The sequence below is a fragment of the Paroedura picta genome, chromosome 2 (assembly GCF_049243985.1).
Source record: "Paroedura picta isolate Pp20150507F chromosome 2, Ppicta_v3.0, whole genome shotgun sequence".
NCBI classification, from domain to species: Eukaryota; Metazoa; Chordata; class Lepidosauria; order Squamata; family Gekkonidae; genus Paroedura; species Paroedura picta.
In genome coordinates this window covers 35824142-35840843 of record NC_135370.1, presented here as the reverse complement: position 1 = coordinate 35840843, position 16702 = coordinate 35824142, and the positions used below count along the sequence as shown (strand labels likewise).

At 42.9% G+C, this 16702-nt stretch overlaps 1 protein-coding gene and 1 long non-coding RNA gene across 7 annotated transcripts in view; one reads left to right on the top strand and one right to left on the bottom strand.

Moving 5' to 3' along the window:
- The window catches only part of LOC143829224 (uncharacterized), a 93828-nt gene that overhangs the window by 37338 nt on the left and 39788 nt on the right, over positions 1–16702 (bottom strand). The window lies entirely within an intron of this gene.
- Positions 1–16702, top strand: part of METAP1D (methionyl aminopeptidase type 1D, mitochondrial) — a 94825-nt gene that overhangs the window by 51598 nt on the left and 26525 nt on the right. For all 5 annotated transcript variants that reach the window (XM_077319718.1, XM_077319721.1, XM_077319720.1 and 2 more), the window contains 3 exons: positions 1486–1635; positions 12755–12903; positions 14633–14675. In XM_077319718.1, the coding sequence (XP_077175833.1) occupies positions 1486–1635; positions 12755–12903; positions 14633–14675 (342 nt within the window). The remainder of the gene's footprint in view (positions 1–1485; positions 1636–12754; positions 12904–14632; positions 14676–16702) is intronic.

The following is a 16702-nucleotide window of genomic DNA, read 5'->3' as shown; positions in this document are numbered from 1 at the left end:
CCTAATAAAATCACCTTTATTTATTGTTACAATTCTTAAGACAAAGCATTGGACCAGGCAACATTTTTGGACACCAGGATTTAATGAAAGGATAGGAATGAAATATTGTTTGTTAATTTATATTAACAATTTATATATACCATGTTAACCTGCAAAAGGCCATTCTTGTTCAACTTAAATGATTATTTCGAACATCTGTATGCCACTTTCCCAAAGACCTGCTTGAGGCAGCTCACAAAGTAAAACATTAAATCATTAAAACAGCATAAAAGTTATTTAAATTAATGATCCTTTGACTTGGATCCCTCTTAGATTTCTGCAGGTACAGAGGGGGTGATAGTAACTCAAAGCATACTTCAAAACAATGCTTCTGGGGGATAGGAGCCCCCTCCCCCCCCCCCGAATAGAAGAAGAGAGAATGGTGCTACTCATCAAAATACAAAATCTGCCTCCTTTCCTACACTGGGTGGCCCAGTCTTTTGGGGGAAAGCATGTTTGGCTTCATGTGGCCACAGTGGTACATTGCATCCTTTTTGGCATCCTTGAAATGTTTGCAACCTGTTTAATAACAAGACTTGTTCCTAAAGAATAACCCCCAAAATGTTTGCTTCTTAGCAAAGTTCCTTTTCTCATCCTGGAGTAACCACACCTAGCCCTGTCCCTTGCCCGGTACAGCGAAGGTTAGGAGTAAGCACTTTCCAAGATAGAGGAGGTCATATTCTGACACCTCCTGGTTTAATAATATTAACAGTGATCCAACTTGGCTGGGACAATTGGAGAAGAACTTGCCTCAGCCAGCCAGCCAATTAACTGAATGTTGCAATGATTCAGGTAAGATGGACTAGATGGCCCGTATGGCCCCTTCCAACTCTATGATTCTATGTTTCTATAAGTAAATCTCTGTGTAAATTTGAAGGAAAATCTACAGCCCAAATCCCCCCCCGCCTCTCTCCATTTCACTTTTATTTCTTCAGGATCCCATCTGCCACCTACCCAGCACCCTCCCCACGGTAGCTAAAAACGTAAGCTCCTTGAAATTTTGTTTCATTGTTTACGTAAAGAGATTGGGATTGAGCTAAACAGCCATTTGAAAAACAGTTGGATTTAGCTTGCATTGGTCCATGGGTAGCATTGTTATTGGAAGTTTGGAAGCAAACCAGAAATAAGCATCTGTTTCTCTGAGTAGCCTTTGGATCGTTTTAAATCTCAAAGTGAAACAGGGCTGCGATACCTTCGTTTCCAGCACTGTAAGGTTAACAGATCATCGGAATTGCCAGCAACAGGCGGTATTAAGTTCAAAAGGGCAGCGGGAGAAATACTGAGGCAGCCTTGAGGGCTTTGCCCTGATGGCTTAGGAAGGTCGCTACCACGACGGAAAGGCCAAACTGCCATGAAGCAGGAGGCTCTATCTGAGAAAATGATCCCATTGTCATGCTTCCTTTTCCAGGCTTCATTTTCAGCCCTTTTTTTACCCCCCCTCTCCAGCACATAAAGAAGCCAGACTATGTGACGACAGGCATTGTGCCAGACTGGGGAGACTACATAGAAATTAAGAATGAAGATCAGATTCAAGGGCTTCGTCAAGCTTGTCAACTGGCCCGTCACGTCCTGCTTCTAGCTGGGGAGAGTTTAAAGGTAATAGCCACTCGGAAGACTGTTTTATCAACTTTTTGGAGTTCCGTGTTTTATTTTTCGGTCTCCGTTTGTTGTTGTGGAGTTTTTATGTGTTTTTTTCTTAAGTGTTTAAAGGAGAGTGTCTTAGTTTTGCCCATGTACTTTATTTTAGTATGTTTTGCCCAATGCCCTTTCCGCTCACTCTAGATCTCCTCCCTATAATCCTAAATTCTCCTCTCAGAAGTGAAAGTTGAGCAGATACACTAAAGTATGGGTCCTGGCTTTGGCTTGTTTTGACTGTAGGTTGAAGGCTTTGAAAGCATGCGGGGTTTTTGAGGAGGCAGGGATTCATTCTGTAGTGGGGCAGAAAGGCCGTAAAGATTTGTATGTGTGAAGAGAATACAGAGCCCCTGCTCTCTTGATAGCTGAAATTACAGAGACTAGAAATTTCTCTGCCTCAACCCAAAAAATAAATGAAAACCGAGAAGATTGGATTGTGGATTCTGTGTCAGCTGCAAGACTTTGCAGAGCTCAGCATATATCAGAGGCAATTACCCCTCACATGGTTCTAATTACGTTTAACCTGGATTGGACGTACAATGTGAGTATATATTGCAACCTGCCATGTTGCGAGTATTTGTCCAAAGATATGGGATCCTGTGTTGTTCCGTCACAAAGTGAAATGTCTGTGTTCACGCACCAGCCTAGTAGGCAGCTGTGCACTCATGCAAATAGGATTTAGCTGCTCACTTATTTGCTGTGTGTTTTACTGCTCTGAGTTCCCTTTTTTCATAAAGAGGTACATGATAAACTTCAAGACCATTAGTAAGACACAATGACCAGTTTTTCAGTAAGATCTCTTCAGAAAATGTTGTTATGGCTCATACACACTCCCCTTTTAATTAGGGGCATTATATTGTGAAGAGCCCTATTCAAGACTGGTTCGGTTTTAAAGCATCTGCTTGGCATGCCAGTAGACCCAGGCTCAATCCCAGACACCTCCAGTAAAGAGCGGATCATAGATAATACAAACAATTTCAGCCTGAGACCTTGGAGGGACTGGCTGCTAATCCAAGTAGACCAGGCTTTCTCAGCCAGGGTCTCATGGAACCCTGTTTTGTTGCTGCTGCTGTTGTTGTTGTTTTTGATGGTCCTGGAATGGTTTCCCAAATGGGTGGGAGTTAATTTGTTATATATCTTAAAAACTTGTTAAAGCTTTGATCCGGTGATGTGACCATATATGGTCATGTGAACCCACCCACCGCTCCCCAAATGGCCAGTGATGGGCCTGGAGGGGGTGGGAAGGGGATGGGCTCCAGGGGGGCATGTCCACAGCCATGCTTCCCAACCATATTCTGCACGATTGTGTCACTTCTGGGGTTTCTCGAAGACTGAAGAATGTTTGAGGGGTTTCTCAATGGTAGAAAAATTGAGAGAGGCTGGAGCAGACAGTGCTGACTTCGATGGACCGACATTCTACATTTGCATGTTGAATCCGTTCATCATTGTGTGTTACTTTTGTTTTGGATTTTTACTTTTTAAATTTCCATTTGTCACGTTTAGTAAACTCCTTCAGCTACACAATATAATGCTACTCAATGTCACCACCCAGGCATTTCCTTTTTAGTTGTCGAGATTATTGCTCCAAGAAATTAGGCAGGGGAGTTGTCAAGAAGGAGGAGGAGGAGGCTGTGGCGAGTGCAAGGTCACCCAGCTGGCTGCATGTAGGGGACTGCAGAAACGAACCTGGCTCGCCATATTAGAAGTCCGCACTCCTAACCACTACACCAAACTTATATTGGTAGTGCAGAAACGGACAAAAAAGTCAACCCTTTAAAAATAGAAATCCAAATTATATTGCTAGTACGGAAACAGTCTACGTTGAGCATGTGCCTGTGTATATTGTATAGTTGGCTCCCTTTAATAGGCAGATTTGTCAGGAAATGACTGGGGTGTTCCGGAAAGAGTTGGTTCTTATATGCCGCTTTTCCCTACCCGAAGGAGGCTCAAGGCGACTTACAGTCGCCTTCCCTTTCCTCTCCCCACAACAGACATCCTGTGGGGTGGGTAAGGCTGAGAGAGCCCTGATATTACTGCTCGGTCAGAACAGTTTTATCAGTGCCGTGGCGAGCCCAAGGTCACCCAGCTGGCTGCATGTGGGGGAGCGCTGAATCGAACCCAGCATGCCAGATTAGAAGTTCGCACTCCTAACCACTACACCAAACTGGCTCTCAAACGAACATGGGCATCTTTCCTCTACACATCATCACCCAGGTCAGACTCTGATCTTCACGAAAGAGTGGGCCCATTCATGTTAACAAGACTAGCTGTGCAATGCTAAGCAGGGTTATACCCTTCTAAACCCATTGCCTTCAGTAGACATTGAAGGGTATAACTCTTTTTAGGATTGCACTGTTGGGCATAAAAGGTACCTGATTATAAGGGAAGACACTCTGGCAAGATTGGTGTAATTTAATTTGGGGATTAAAAGACCCTCGAAATTCTAATCCACATTTTAATGAATGGGAGTGAATGAGGAATTTAGTCAGATCAAGAGAAAGATAGGAACAAGTGTTGCTCATATTTCAAAGCTGAAAATAGCAAATCTGAGTGCCAAACTGACCTTTGGAAGAAAAGAGGAAGTTAGTAATTGAACTTTATGCCCATAGGGTATTGGCCTGGACAAATATAGAAATGACTGCGCTGTCAAGAATGAAAGAAAAGGATGAGGAAAGAGAGGGAAAAGAACACAAGAAGGATAATATTATAAATGATTCAAGTTAAGATGACTGTGAATGTAGATGGCTTTAAAATATGGATGGACAGATTCATGGAGGATGGGTCCATCAAGCTGGTTATTAAAGGGAATCTCCATACACAGAAATGGCAAACTTCTGAATGCCAGGTCTAGGAGGCAGTTTTGGCCCCCATGCTCTCTTTATTGGCCCTCCAGAGCAGTTGATTAGTCCCTGTTTGAAATAGGATGCTGGACGAGATGGGCCACTGGTCTCATCCATCCCTTGCCTTCTTATGTTTTTAAGATGCTGATTAATCAGCCATAAATAACTAGAAAGCAGAAGGTGATAGCAGGAAGAAGACACAAAGTGGGTGAAAGAGATGAAACTCAGGTGGTCAGATCCTACGATTCTGCTCTGCAGAGACTTCCTTCAGTGGAAGAACTTCTGGCAGAAGGATCTGTTGTGTTGGACGATATCTGTGGATTTAACCAAGTGTAGTGGTATGATCCAACCCAAAGTCAGAGAAGGTTGGCCTAAGCATGATAATGAAGATCAAAAGAAGAAACTTTGGGGCCAGGTGAAAAGCAAAGGGCTTTGAAACAAACTCTGAGGAATCTCACCAAGATAGGAGAAAAGGTAGGATCATTGCAAGAGAACAAAGTTTGGGTCTAGCAGGACCTTTAAGCAACAATTTTTTTTTCAGTAATAAAGCTTCAGTGGTCTTAAAGATGCCGCTGGGCTCAAACTTTGTTCTGCTGCTTCAGGCCAACACAAATACCCACCTGAATCTCTCATTAGAAGAGTCATTACTGAAAAATGGCTTAGAACCTTATAGGAGCCAGATCCCCTCAATCCAGATGGTGAAGTGCAACAAAGACGAATCACGTGACTCTAGGTATCAAAAGGTAGTTGAAAGAATGAGGACCAGAAATCGGATCAATAGTTTAACAAGGCCAGTGTCAGTGGAGCCATAAGGATGAAAGCCAAATTGTAGCGAATAAAGAGGTGTGAAGAATGAGATCTTAGTTACACACAGCCTGATTGAGAACTTTAGAAACAAATGGATCAATACTGTTGGAAGAAGAGTTTCTTCAAGAGATTGCTCCTTTATCCTTTAAAACCGCCATTTTCAATCTTAGAAGATAAAAAGTTTTAAAATGAGAAGGGGGAGATTACAGGGCAGTAAAGGACGTAAACAAGGGATCAGGTCAAAGGAACAAACAGCTCTAGGAACAGAATAGAACATTAGTGAAACGAAACAGAACTAGGAGGAAGACTAAGCAACAGAGTTAAGAAAGGACTACAGGAAATAGACAGAGCCTTTAGCTGGACCAATTTCACCACCAGATAAACTTATAAGATAAAAGGATGAGGAAGGCAGGTGAAAGAGAATCAACAAGCCAAAGATAAGATTTTGGAGATGAAAGCTGAAAGACTATGTGAACCAGATAGGAAGGAGAATGTTTCTCGCGATAACGTCTTCTGGAAGCAGAGGTGCAAGAATGAAAGTACTGGAGAGAAGGAATTCTAGAATGACAGAGGACAGAAAACCTGGCATGGATAATCCAGTCTCGTCAGATCTTGGGGGCTAAAAGAGGTCAGCCCTCATTAGATTTTTTGATGGAAACCACCAAGGAATACCCAGGTCCTGAGCTCAGAGACAGACGACAACAATCCAGCTCTGAACATTTATTTATTTATTATATTTATATACCACCCTCCCCGAAGGCTCAGGGTGGTTTACTTCAAACATCTAAAACAATACGTGAAACAATCCATACCATATAAATAATATTAATAACTGATAATTTTAACAGTGCAAACAATAGTGCAACGGTGCAGACAGGTCCAGAGCAGGTTGATGGAGTTCTGGGAGGGAGGTAGCAGGGGCCTTTAATGGGTTGTTGGTTATGCCTGGCCTCAACCAAATGCCTGGCGGAAGAGGTCGTTTTTGCAGGCCCTGCGGAACTGTTTTAGCTCCGTCAGGGCCCTGATCTCCTCTGGGAGCTCATTCCACTAGGTGAGGGCCAGGACAGAGAAGGCTCTGGCTCTGGTTGAGGCCAGGTTGAGGGGCATAGGCAGGGAGGCGGTCCCTCTGGTACACTGGGCCCTGACCACGTATGGCCTTGAAGGTAATTACTGGAACCTTTAGCCTGATCCGGAGTTCAACTGGCATCTCTTGCCTTGGAAACCCTTCAAGGTCACCATAAGTCGGTTGCAATTTGACACCCCCCAAAAAGGACAGAACAGCTATCCATAGGAGATTAGTACAGAGAAGAAGGAAGGAAAGTTAAAAACATTCATGGGATTCAAATTTATTTGGGAAGTGCCGGGCAAAGGAGACCAAGTGCTGGGCATAGAGACCAAGACTGAAGGTTGCGGGGGAGGGGGGGAGAAAAGAGTAAAGTTTAAGTAGAAAAAATGTATTCCGAAAGAGGAAAGGTATATTAGATGAAGCAAAAAGAGAATAAGAAACCATAAAATTCTCCACAGAAAATATTAGGTACTGGCCAAAGAGAAAGATCAAACATTTCAGGAGAAGAAAGAAAGCCCGGAGCAGAAGAAATGTTCTGTGAGCATTAACGATGAAGATAAAAGCAGCCCCGAATAAGCGAGGAAAGAGCAGACGAACCAAGCATTCAATTTAGAAAGGAAAGTAGAATGTGAACCAGGAGGAGACAGATAACTGCAACACATAAACTGATGAGGGAGGACAAACATACCTGTTGAAGCCCTAGAAGAAAAACCAGTGGGAAGGAAGGTTAGAAAAACAAAGGAACTGATGGACAAGGGAAGACCAGGATGAAAACCAAACCAGGGTGGAAAAGGAATGCATAAAGGTAAGAAAGGTAGAAATAAAAGGCAGGCGTGAAAGTTGAATGAGAACTAAGGGTGACGTCTGGCAAGAGTGGGGAAAAACTAGGGGGGAACCATAAGGGGAAGAAGTAATAAAAGAAAACGAAAAGGGAGCTGGAGATTATGAGGAAGTGACAAAAAAGCAAGCGGGGATTGTTAAGAATGGACTAAACCTAAACCATGCAAAAGGAGCACGTGACCAAAAGAAATCCTTCTATATTTTCAAATTGCAGCCCTATTGCCCAAGGCTTTTAGCTTTAGCCTAGACTGAACTTGCTTTCTTAAAAAATTACCTGTTCCTTTAAGAAGGATTCAGTAAAATCGCACGCTTACCTACTTAACACGCTATTACGCTACGCATATTCGCAGACACATGTGACTTGTCAAAGGCTTCACTAGGCACTGTTCCCTGGTTTACAGTTACTACTTATTGATTCGAATTTGGTTTACAAATATATTCATGGAGGTCATGTATCTCTGTTTCTCTGCCAGCGATGTTGCTTACAAAACCTTTGTTCTGGCATTTAATATTAGAATATTATATGTTTTACTAGTAGACTGCTACTAGCGCATTTACTGCTATGTGATGACTAAGGAGTAAGTAACAAGTAAATCAACAATATTTTGGAAAAATGCCTTGGTTTATTGTATAAAATAATGACTTTGTTGCTTTTTAATTTTCTGTTAATAGTTGCCACTGATGAAAGTATTGAAAACAAGTTTGAATAACTGGTACGCGTTTCGGCACGTCTTCACTCTTTGGTTTGATATCTAAATATATAGCATGCCCCATTGAATCCAGTCCATTAGCTGGCCATTGGGGTCAACATGATAGATTGATGGATTAGATTTTTAGTCTGCTACTCCCTAGACAGCTCATGGTGGGTTACAACAATTCACTAATGGGAAGGCGACTGTAAGCCGCTTTGAGCCTCCTTCGGGTAGGGAAAAGCGGCATATAAGAACCAACTCTTCTTCTTCTAAAAATCCCCAGTAAAAACCCCACATAAAATCCCTCATACAACCAATAATCGGCAGCCAATATATGGCTGTATCATTTGATGAATGTTTAACAAATTTTAAAAATATATAAAAATTAATTAACTCCCAAGCATTCGGGAAACCCTTCCAGGGCCATCAAGAAACCCCAGGATTTCACAAAGATTTTTTTATGGACAACAATCTAAAATAGTAGGCTAAGATCATTCTTATGTGCACTGGAGGCATGCAGCCTTTTAAAGAATGGTCTTATTGTTTAAACGTGACTGATTTTGGCCAGAATTAATCCGCTGTAGTGTGTTTGATATGCCTGGACCTGAATAACCCATGCTAGCTCGATCTCGTCAGATCTTGGCTTCTAGGCTGGGTTGGTCCTTGCCAGTATTTGGATAGGAGACCCCCAAGGAATTCCAGAGGACAGGCACCTCTGAGTTACTCTTGCCTGGAAAACCCTAAAGTCTTCCCATAATTCAGATGTGATTCTGCCTGTTATTCCACTCCAAGTCAGTGGCTTGTAGCAGGTTTTTATATTGTGTTACCCCATAAAGAGATAGACTCTGGGTCATTTAAACTTCTACATTTCATAAAAATTGCCAAGTAAACTTCTGGCAGTGTTATATCTCTGCCTCCTTCACTCGTGCTATTTCCCTGATTTGAATTATTCCCCCCGCCCCAGCAGTTACGCCCCATTTCCCCCCTGGCTAGTAATATTTGCTTGGGGAAAGGGGATGTTTAAATAAGAGAAGCAGCACAAATGAGAAATTACCACTCTCTCTAGGCATGACTGCGCCCGTCAAATTCTGAATCCAGTCTCTTTTTAAAGATGGAACATTCAGATATCTGACTGTGGATTTCCCGTATCTCTCTTGATTTGGCCCTAAGGCCCAGCACTGCTTTGAACGGCTTGAGCATCATTGGTTCAGGCCTTGAATTTTATTTAGCCTTCACACCGCGTGGGGTGAGTCACACATTTTATCTAGTTGGAGGATGTGAGCTTGAGAACTCCTGTCTTTGTGTCAGTGCTTAGGGGCAGGGATATTTTCTAACCCAGTAGTCCCCAACCTTTTTATCACCGGGGACCGGTCAACGCTTAACAATTTTACTGAGCCCCAGAGGGGTAGTCTTTTGCCGAGGGATGTCGCCGCCGCCTGAGCCCCTGCTCCACTTGCTTTCCTGCTGGCGCCCCTGGCTTCCCGCCACCCACTAGGGGGAGCTGCCAGCAGCAGCTGCGCAGTGCCACGCTGAGGGGGAGCCTAGCCATGGTGGCCGCCGGACAGCACCAAAGGTGAGCCGGCGGCAGAGTGGCAGGGCAGCCCCTGAGGCAGCAGCCGGGTCCCTGGACCGGGGTTGGGAACCACTGTTCTTAACCCCACACAGAAAGTGTTGTGTCCACCTGATCTTACTAGTTCTGTTACTGTATATTGGTAAGAAACTATACCTGTTGAAGTGTCTATGTAAAACTGCTTTTAAAAGCACAGCAACCCTCCTTGGGTCACGAGTTAACTGCCCCCTATGCATCAAGAAAGTCAAAGTCTATCTTTCTTATTTATTTATAGCTGGCCTGTCTGCCCAAAGGCTCTGAGGTCATTGCCCACTATTCTCAGCAATAGTAGATTTCTTTACAAAGTGAAGGGAGAGCAGTACACTCACTGAAATGCTTAAATTCATCAGCCACACCCTTTATTTTTCTCTGGTACGCTACAAATTTATTATCTCTATATTTTTATATCTGAGATTTCAACTGAATAGACTTCACAAAAGCTTACAATACCAAAAAAAAGTTCCATTTCGGTAAAGAAGAGTTGATTTTTGTACCCTGATTTTCACTAACCCAGCGGAATCTCAGAGGGGCATACAATTGCTTTCCCTTCCTTTTCCCACAACCGACGCTCTGTGAGGTTGGTGAACCTGAGAGAACTGCTCTGTGAGAACAGCTCTAACAGGACTGTGACTAGCCCAAGTTCACACAGCTGGCTGCTTGCGGAGGATGACAGAATGACAAACTATCATAGAACGAAGAGCAGCAATTCAATACAATAACCTCAGGTTTCTCTTCTTAAAAACAGAAGCAATAGAATAGCAAAAAAACAAACAAACAGAAATTGCATATTCAGATTGGGTAAATTAAATAATAGTATCTGCGTTTTTAGGTAGTTGCTATTTTTCAAATATGTCCTGGGAGAATGTAGTCCACGGACATCTGGAGGGCCACAGTTTGACTACCCCTGGTTTAGATTCTGTGGAAATAAAGGGGTTGGAGAGCTCTGTCTTTACATTTTCTGCAGGACCTCAAATCGCTAACACTGCCCCTGCATTCACGCTGCCACTAAGCCACAGGGAATGCAGACCTGTGCTTTGCTAGGCTTAAATTGTAATTGAATATATATATCTTGAATATCTTGAATGTCAGGATTCAGGCAGCAGGTTTGTTTGTTTTGCTTAAAGAAGAAGAAAGGGTTCCGTGGTACCGAATTCCTAAATCTTTTGCTACGCTTCGGCGAACTACACCTACTTGTTTGCTAAGGAAAGGTATTGAAAGGTTGTCATAGTCATAGAGTCATATTCATAGGCTTATAGTTCGTTCAAATCACAACCAGTTTTCACGGGAAGACTCAAAGGCACTTCTTGACAATGAGGGAGGTTTCCCTACCAAATTTCTCTTTCCAGCCCTCGCCGTTTCACAGCCATTCTGCTCCGGGGAAAAGGGTGGTAATGATAGTATTTAAAGTGTATGCTTTCCCCACTTTGCTCATATTCAAAAATGGCCCAGGCCACTTTTTTTTTTTTTTTTTTGCAAAATCTTGCCAAAAATAATCAGCATTGGTACAAAACAAAAAATGAAAGTTTCTGGAAATGGCAGGTGTCTGAAATTGGGGAGTTGCATGGGAAATGTTAATATAGATTGAGCCATATTGTAGTCACTGATGCTTTACATCAGGGGTAGTCAAACTGTGGCCCTCCAGATGTCCATGGACTACAATTCCCATGAGCCCCTGCCAGCAAATGCTGGCAGGAGCTCATGGGAATTGTCGTCCACGGACATCTGGAGGGCCGCAGTTTGACTACCCCTGCTTTTACATGTTTCCCAACACAGGCCAATGTATTAAGCAGGATGAATTTGATATGTTCTGAATAGAAGATGCATTTCTCTGAAATGCTGGGAAGCCAGCGCTTTAGGAAGAGAAGGAAAAAGTGTTTTAAAAACTGGAAAGAGAAGACATACTGTCAGTTGTTATTTATGGACTGCTGTTAACGTACATGATGTTTCAGAGAATAAAGGCTTCACTGAGCACATGGAAGGGGACCAGGAAGACAGATTATGTTTGCATAAGGAAGACTTAAGGCCTGCTCAAAACCTGACAGGTTGGCCAGTTTCCCCTGAGATGGGTGAAGGAGCCTACCATCCCATCAATGGTGGGTGTTCTTATTTTGCATCGGATGTTCAAGAACTTCAGAGGCTGCAGGTGAAAGGTCCTTCTCTCCTCCCTTATCCAAACAGCGAAGTTCAAGCCTTGGCGTGTATGAAGAAATGAATATGCTTTACTAAGGCCTGGCTTGCTTGCAAGATGATCACAGCCATGATATTCCTGTCAGTTCAGGAACACGATAGGAACGTTCCTTTCACAACTATGAGTTGGTATATGTGCACTGTGAGGGGTCTAGGCCACAATTTTGGACTAGGCTCAGAGAGATGACACTTGGGCCCTGCAAACGTCCTTTCTCATCTTTTTTACTGAAATATTCTTCAGATATCAAGAAACCCCAGAGGTGCCACAGTCATGAATAATAAGGTTGGGAAGCATAGCTGAGAGCCAGTTTGGTGTAGTGGTTAGGAGTGCGGACTTCTAATCTGGCATGCCGGGTTCGATTCTGCGCTCCCCCACGTGCAGCCGGCTGGGTGACCTTGGGCTCGCCACGGCACTGATAAAACTGTTCTGACCGAGCAGTGATATCAGGGCTCTCTCAGCCTCACCCACCTCACAGGGTGTCTGTTGTGGGGAGAGGAATGGGAAGGTGACTGTAAGCCGCTTTGAGCCTCCTTTGGGTAGGGAAAAGCGGCATATAAGAACCAACTCTTCGTCTTCGTCTTCTTCTTCTTCTTCTTCTTCTTCTTCTTCTTCTTCTTCTTCTTCTTCTTCTTCTTCTTCTTCTTCTTCTTCTTCTACACAGCCACCCGAGGTCCCTCCCCTCCCCACCCCCTTCAGCCCCATCATTGGCCATTTTGGGAGGGGTGGGTGGGTCAACATGACCATATATAATCATATCACCTGATAAATGTTTAACAATTAAAAATATATTTAAAATTAATTAACTCCCACCCATTTGGGATACCCTTCCAGAGCCATCATGAATCCTGGCTGAGAAAGTCAGGACTAAACTATCTGTTTTCTGTAAATCTTTCTGTAAATGTCCAAGTAACAATTGTCTCGTATTGAACTATTTCTCATTAATTTTGTTACGTGCCTGAATTTTTTGTGATAATTCTGGGCTCCTTATGGAAATGTCTTCTTTTTTATCATGTCAAATTTTAAATTTGTGTCTTTTAGGTTGGCATGACTACAGAAGAAATAGATCACATGGTTCACCATGAAATAATCCGACAAAATGCTTACCCATCGCCTCTGGGTTATGAGCATTTCCCCAAATCTGTTTGCACCTCCGTGAACAACGTAGCATGTCATGGGATTCCTGACAGGTACTCTTATTTCTGACTTCCCCGCCCCATAATAAAATTACGTTTATTACCTATCCCTGTTTATTTCAATGGGCTTAAGTAGAAATTTTCTGGGAGAACATCACCAAAACGCCATGGCAAATATGTAGCCCGCCATATTTGGAGGATTACGCTCATTGTCATTTTGCTTTTTTATAAAATTTTGCAATTGGAACATGTTCTTTTAATAAGAAACGGGGACACAAACATTCAGTGCTGTTAGGTTTGCACAGCCCTTTCTTCTCAGCTGAAAACGTTGTAAATCTGCACTCCACCTTGGTACAGGTTTCTGGCTGTGTGCTACTGGGAAGGCCAGGAAGAGAAGGGGCTTGGATATCAGTGCACATCTGCTAAGAGCATAATTAATTTAGGGCAGCTGTTGCAAGTTCAAGTATCCTTCCTGGCAGTGGTTGGGCATCAACTGATAAGAAGCTGCTAACCTAAAAGAGAATTCAAGTGTGTAGCCGTGTTGGTCTGAAGCAGCACAACAAAACAAAATGAGAGTCCAGTGGCACCTTTAAGACCAACAAAGATTTATTCAAGGCGTGAGCTTTCGAGTGTTCTGATGATCTGATGAAAGCTCACGCCTTGAATAAATCTTTCTTGGTCTTAAAGGTGCCACTGGACTCTCATTTTGTTTTCTAGGTCCCCAACCTTTTTATCACCGGGGACCACTCAACGCCGGGGACCACTCAGCGCCTTTTACTGAGGCCCGATGGGGGGGGGGGGTAGTTTACTCCTCTACTCTCAACCACTGCCCTAGCACTCTCCGATCGCTACGGTAATGTTTAAACATCCCTTCAAAATAAGATACAGACACGCCACAACAATGAAGTGTGTTGTAAAGGGCTGGGGGGGGGATGAAGTAAAGGGCCGGGGGGGGGGGGGAAGGCGTCTTTTGAGGCCCACCTCCAATTAGTCGAAGGACCACATGTGGTCTGCGGCCCACAGGTTGGGGATCACTATTCTAATGAATATGACGCTAAGAGAAGTATTGTCATTTTGTCAAAAGCTACCCAAAGCGCGCTATAACTGCTTGTCAAGGTGTAAATCAAAAAACAATGTCTCGCCAATAAGAGATGGCGTGCGGTCATGAAAACGATGACTGGGACTTTACCACGTCTCTTTCCTCACTCAAGTGTGTCCCATTCTTGAAAGAAAAGCCTTCAGTGGAAGAATGAGAGCTGTGCATTTTATGGATTGTTTTTAGGGGGTAATTTTAATAGGGTTTTATGCATGTTTTGTAACCCGCCACAAGCCTCTTGGGAGTGGCTGGCTAGAAATTTAAATAATAATAATAATAATAATAATAATAATAATAATAATAATAATAATAATAATAATAATAATAATAATAATAATCCCAAGCACATCGCCAATATGTCCTGAATTATTAATAAATATAATTTCCCCCAAAGGAAAAGATGCCGATAGTCAGTCTCCAAATTCTGATGGAAATTGACCACATTCTCTTCCTAGCGCGGGTCGCTTTCCCCGTCTTAAAGTGTGCTTGCTTGGGCTGCATAAGAGCCGGCAGGAGCTTGACGTTCAGAAATGTTTATTTCATTTGCTTCCTCCGCATTTGCTCCTGAGTCTTGTTCAGGCAGCTCTGTCGTTGGGGGTGGGTGGGGGGGGGGAGAGTGTTCTTGGATTTCTTTATTGAGAACTGTCTGTCACCATTATGTTTTTTCTTTTTATATATATACTTAAGCCGCCCTCTCCAGGAAGGCGATATTATCAACATTGATGTCACAGTGAGTAATTTGTGCGTATCTATGTGTGTGTTAATTCTGTCTTTGATCAACTTTTAGAATTGGCAGTAGCAACAGGAAGAATGGTAAGATTACAAATGTGGCGTGCGCCCGATGAATGTGCCTTCTTTTTTTTTCTTTTTTAACTTCTAAGCCAAGGCACTAGCAGCTGGTTTCCTCTTTTGTTTCCCCCTACACACACACACACACACACACACACACACACACACACACACCCTCTGTGTTTATTCCAACAAGGCCCGGGCCTGTCTTGAATTTAGGGCTGGAATCAGATGCACTGAGATCAATGTTGGCCTAAGTGAAATGTCAACCCAATCCTGCTATGTGTCATGTTTTTGAGAAGGTGTAATTGTTATTGATCCACTGTGTAGTTAATGCAGAGCACCACAGTACTGGGCAGCAGCTGAAGACAGATATGTATGAGATGAGCTAACATGAAGAAAGCCAGCATTTTTCCTTCACTCTGCCAAGATTGATCTTCCTCTTCCTGCTGATTTTGAGTGGGGCCTGTCATTATCTTACTCTGTCATTAGAGGCTACATTGGCCTGTGTATGTCAGTCTATTTGGACAGCAACTCTTTTTGCTCGCAGTGTTCCCTACATTTATTAAAATCCCCGGAGGTAGTGTTGTGTTCCATTACGGCACAAGAGCCCAGAACCCCTTTACTTGGAAATGCATAAGTTGAGCCTTTGTTGGGTGAGTCTCAAGTATATGGGCTGCCCATGGGACGTCGTTGACAGAGGCCTAGCGTTTCGGCTTAACCGGGTTGTGTATCGCTGAACTGACTCTCTGGATTTTTCTGGGTTCACGTTCACATGGACCAACGCTTGTTCACAGAACACAGCCACCGTGCTTATTAGGAGGATTCCGGGAAGCGTGCATTTCCCGTTTACGCCCTTGGTAGGATCCCAGTACACATTTATTATAACTACTAGAAAGGGCGAATGTAAATCTTTGGTAGAAGTGTTGAGAGATGGCTTTGCAATAACAATCTCAAATTTGAAGTGAACCAGGTAGGAGTCTAAAAGAATTAACGATATTTTCCATTTCAAGAGCAATTAATTATATTTGATTACTATTTTGAAATGAGGGGGGGGGTTGTAAAAAAAAGTTGTAACTATTCATTTATAGTGATGCATATGCATCCTGATGTTTTAAAATTATTTTACAGTTACAAATGGTATTAACCCTGCAAAAATGTTGATGTTGGGAGATTTCATCATCATAAAAAATGGCAAAAACTTCCCTGATAGCAGTGAAAAATTCCTCTTTGATCCACTCTTTCGCACCCTAGGTGGTGAACTGTATTTGGCCCCATTGCAGTGTTGGGTGATTTCTTGTTATTTCATTTTACGCCAGTCAGTAATGGCCGATTATAAAATATCAGCTGAATATGGAATCATGGATGATATATAATATCTCGCTTAACCACTTAAAGATCTCTTGATGGAATCAGGAAACCTGATTTTCTTAATTTTTTTTCTTACACTGGCACAAGTCATGCCAATTTAACTGTACCATGGCTTTAAACTCTGACTACAACCTCCTTGATAATACTTTATTTACAGCTCTAAACTAATTATTTTTATTACCTTCTGCTCAAAATACATTATTAGGCCTAGGCTTAGATTCATACTAATTTTTCCATCGGTGCAAGGACTTCCACCCATGGAGTACAATTTATTTCCCTCCCACAGCAGCCTGAAATGCCCCGCAGAATCTTGGTCCTGTCTCCTCTTCCCTAGGAACAAGATGTCAGAAGGCATTTCAGTCTCATTCTGTAGATGGATTCAAGTAGGTAGCCATCATGGTCTGAAGTAGCACAACAAAATTTGAGTCCAATGGCACCCTTAAGGACCCACAGAGATTTATTCAAGGCATGAGCTTCTGTATGGATGCACACTTAGTCTGAGGAAGAGTGCATGAAAGCTCACGCCTTGAATAAATCTTTGTTGGGTCTTAAAGGTGCCATTGGACTCAAATTTTGTCCTGTAGATGGAAGTCACTG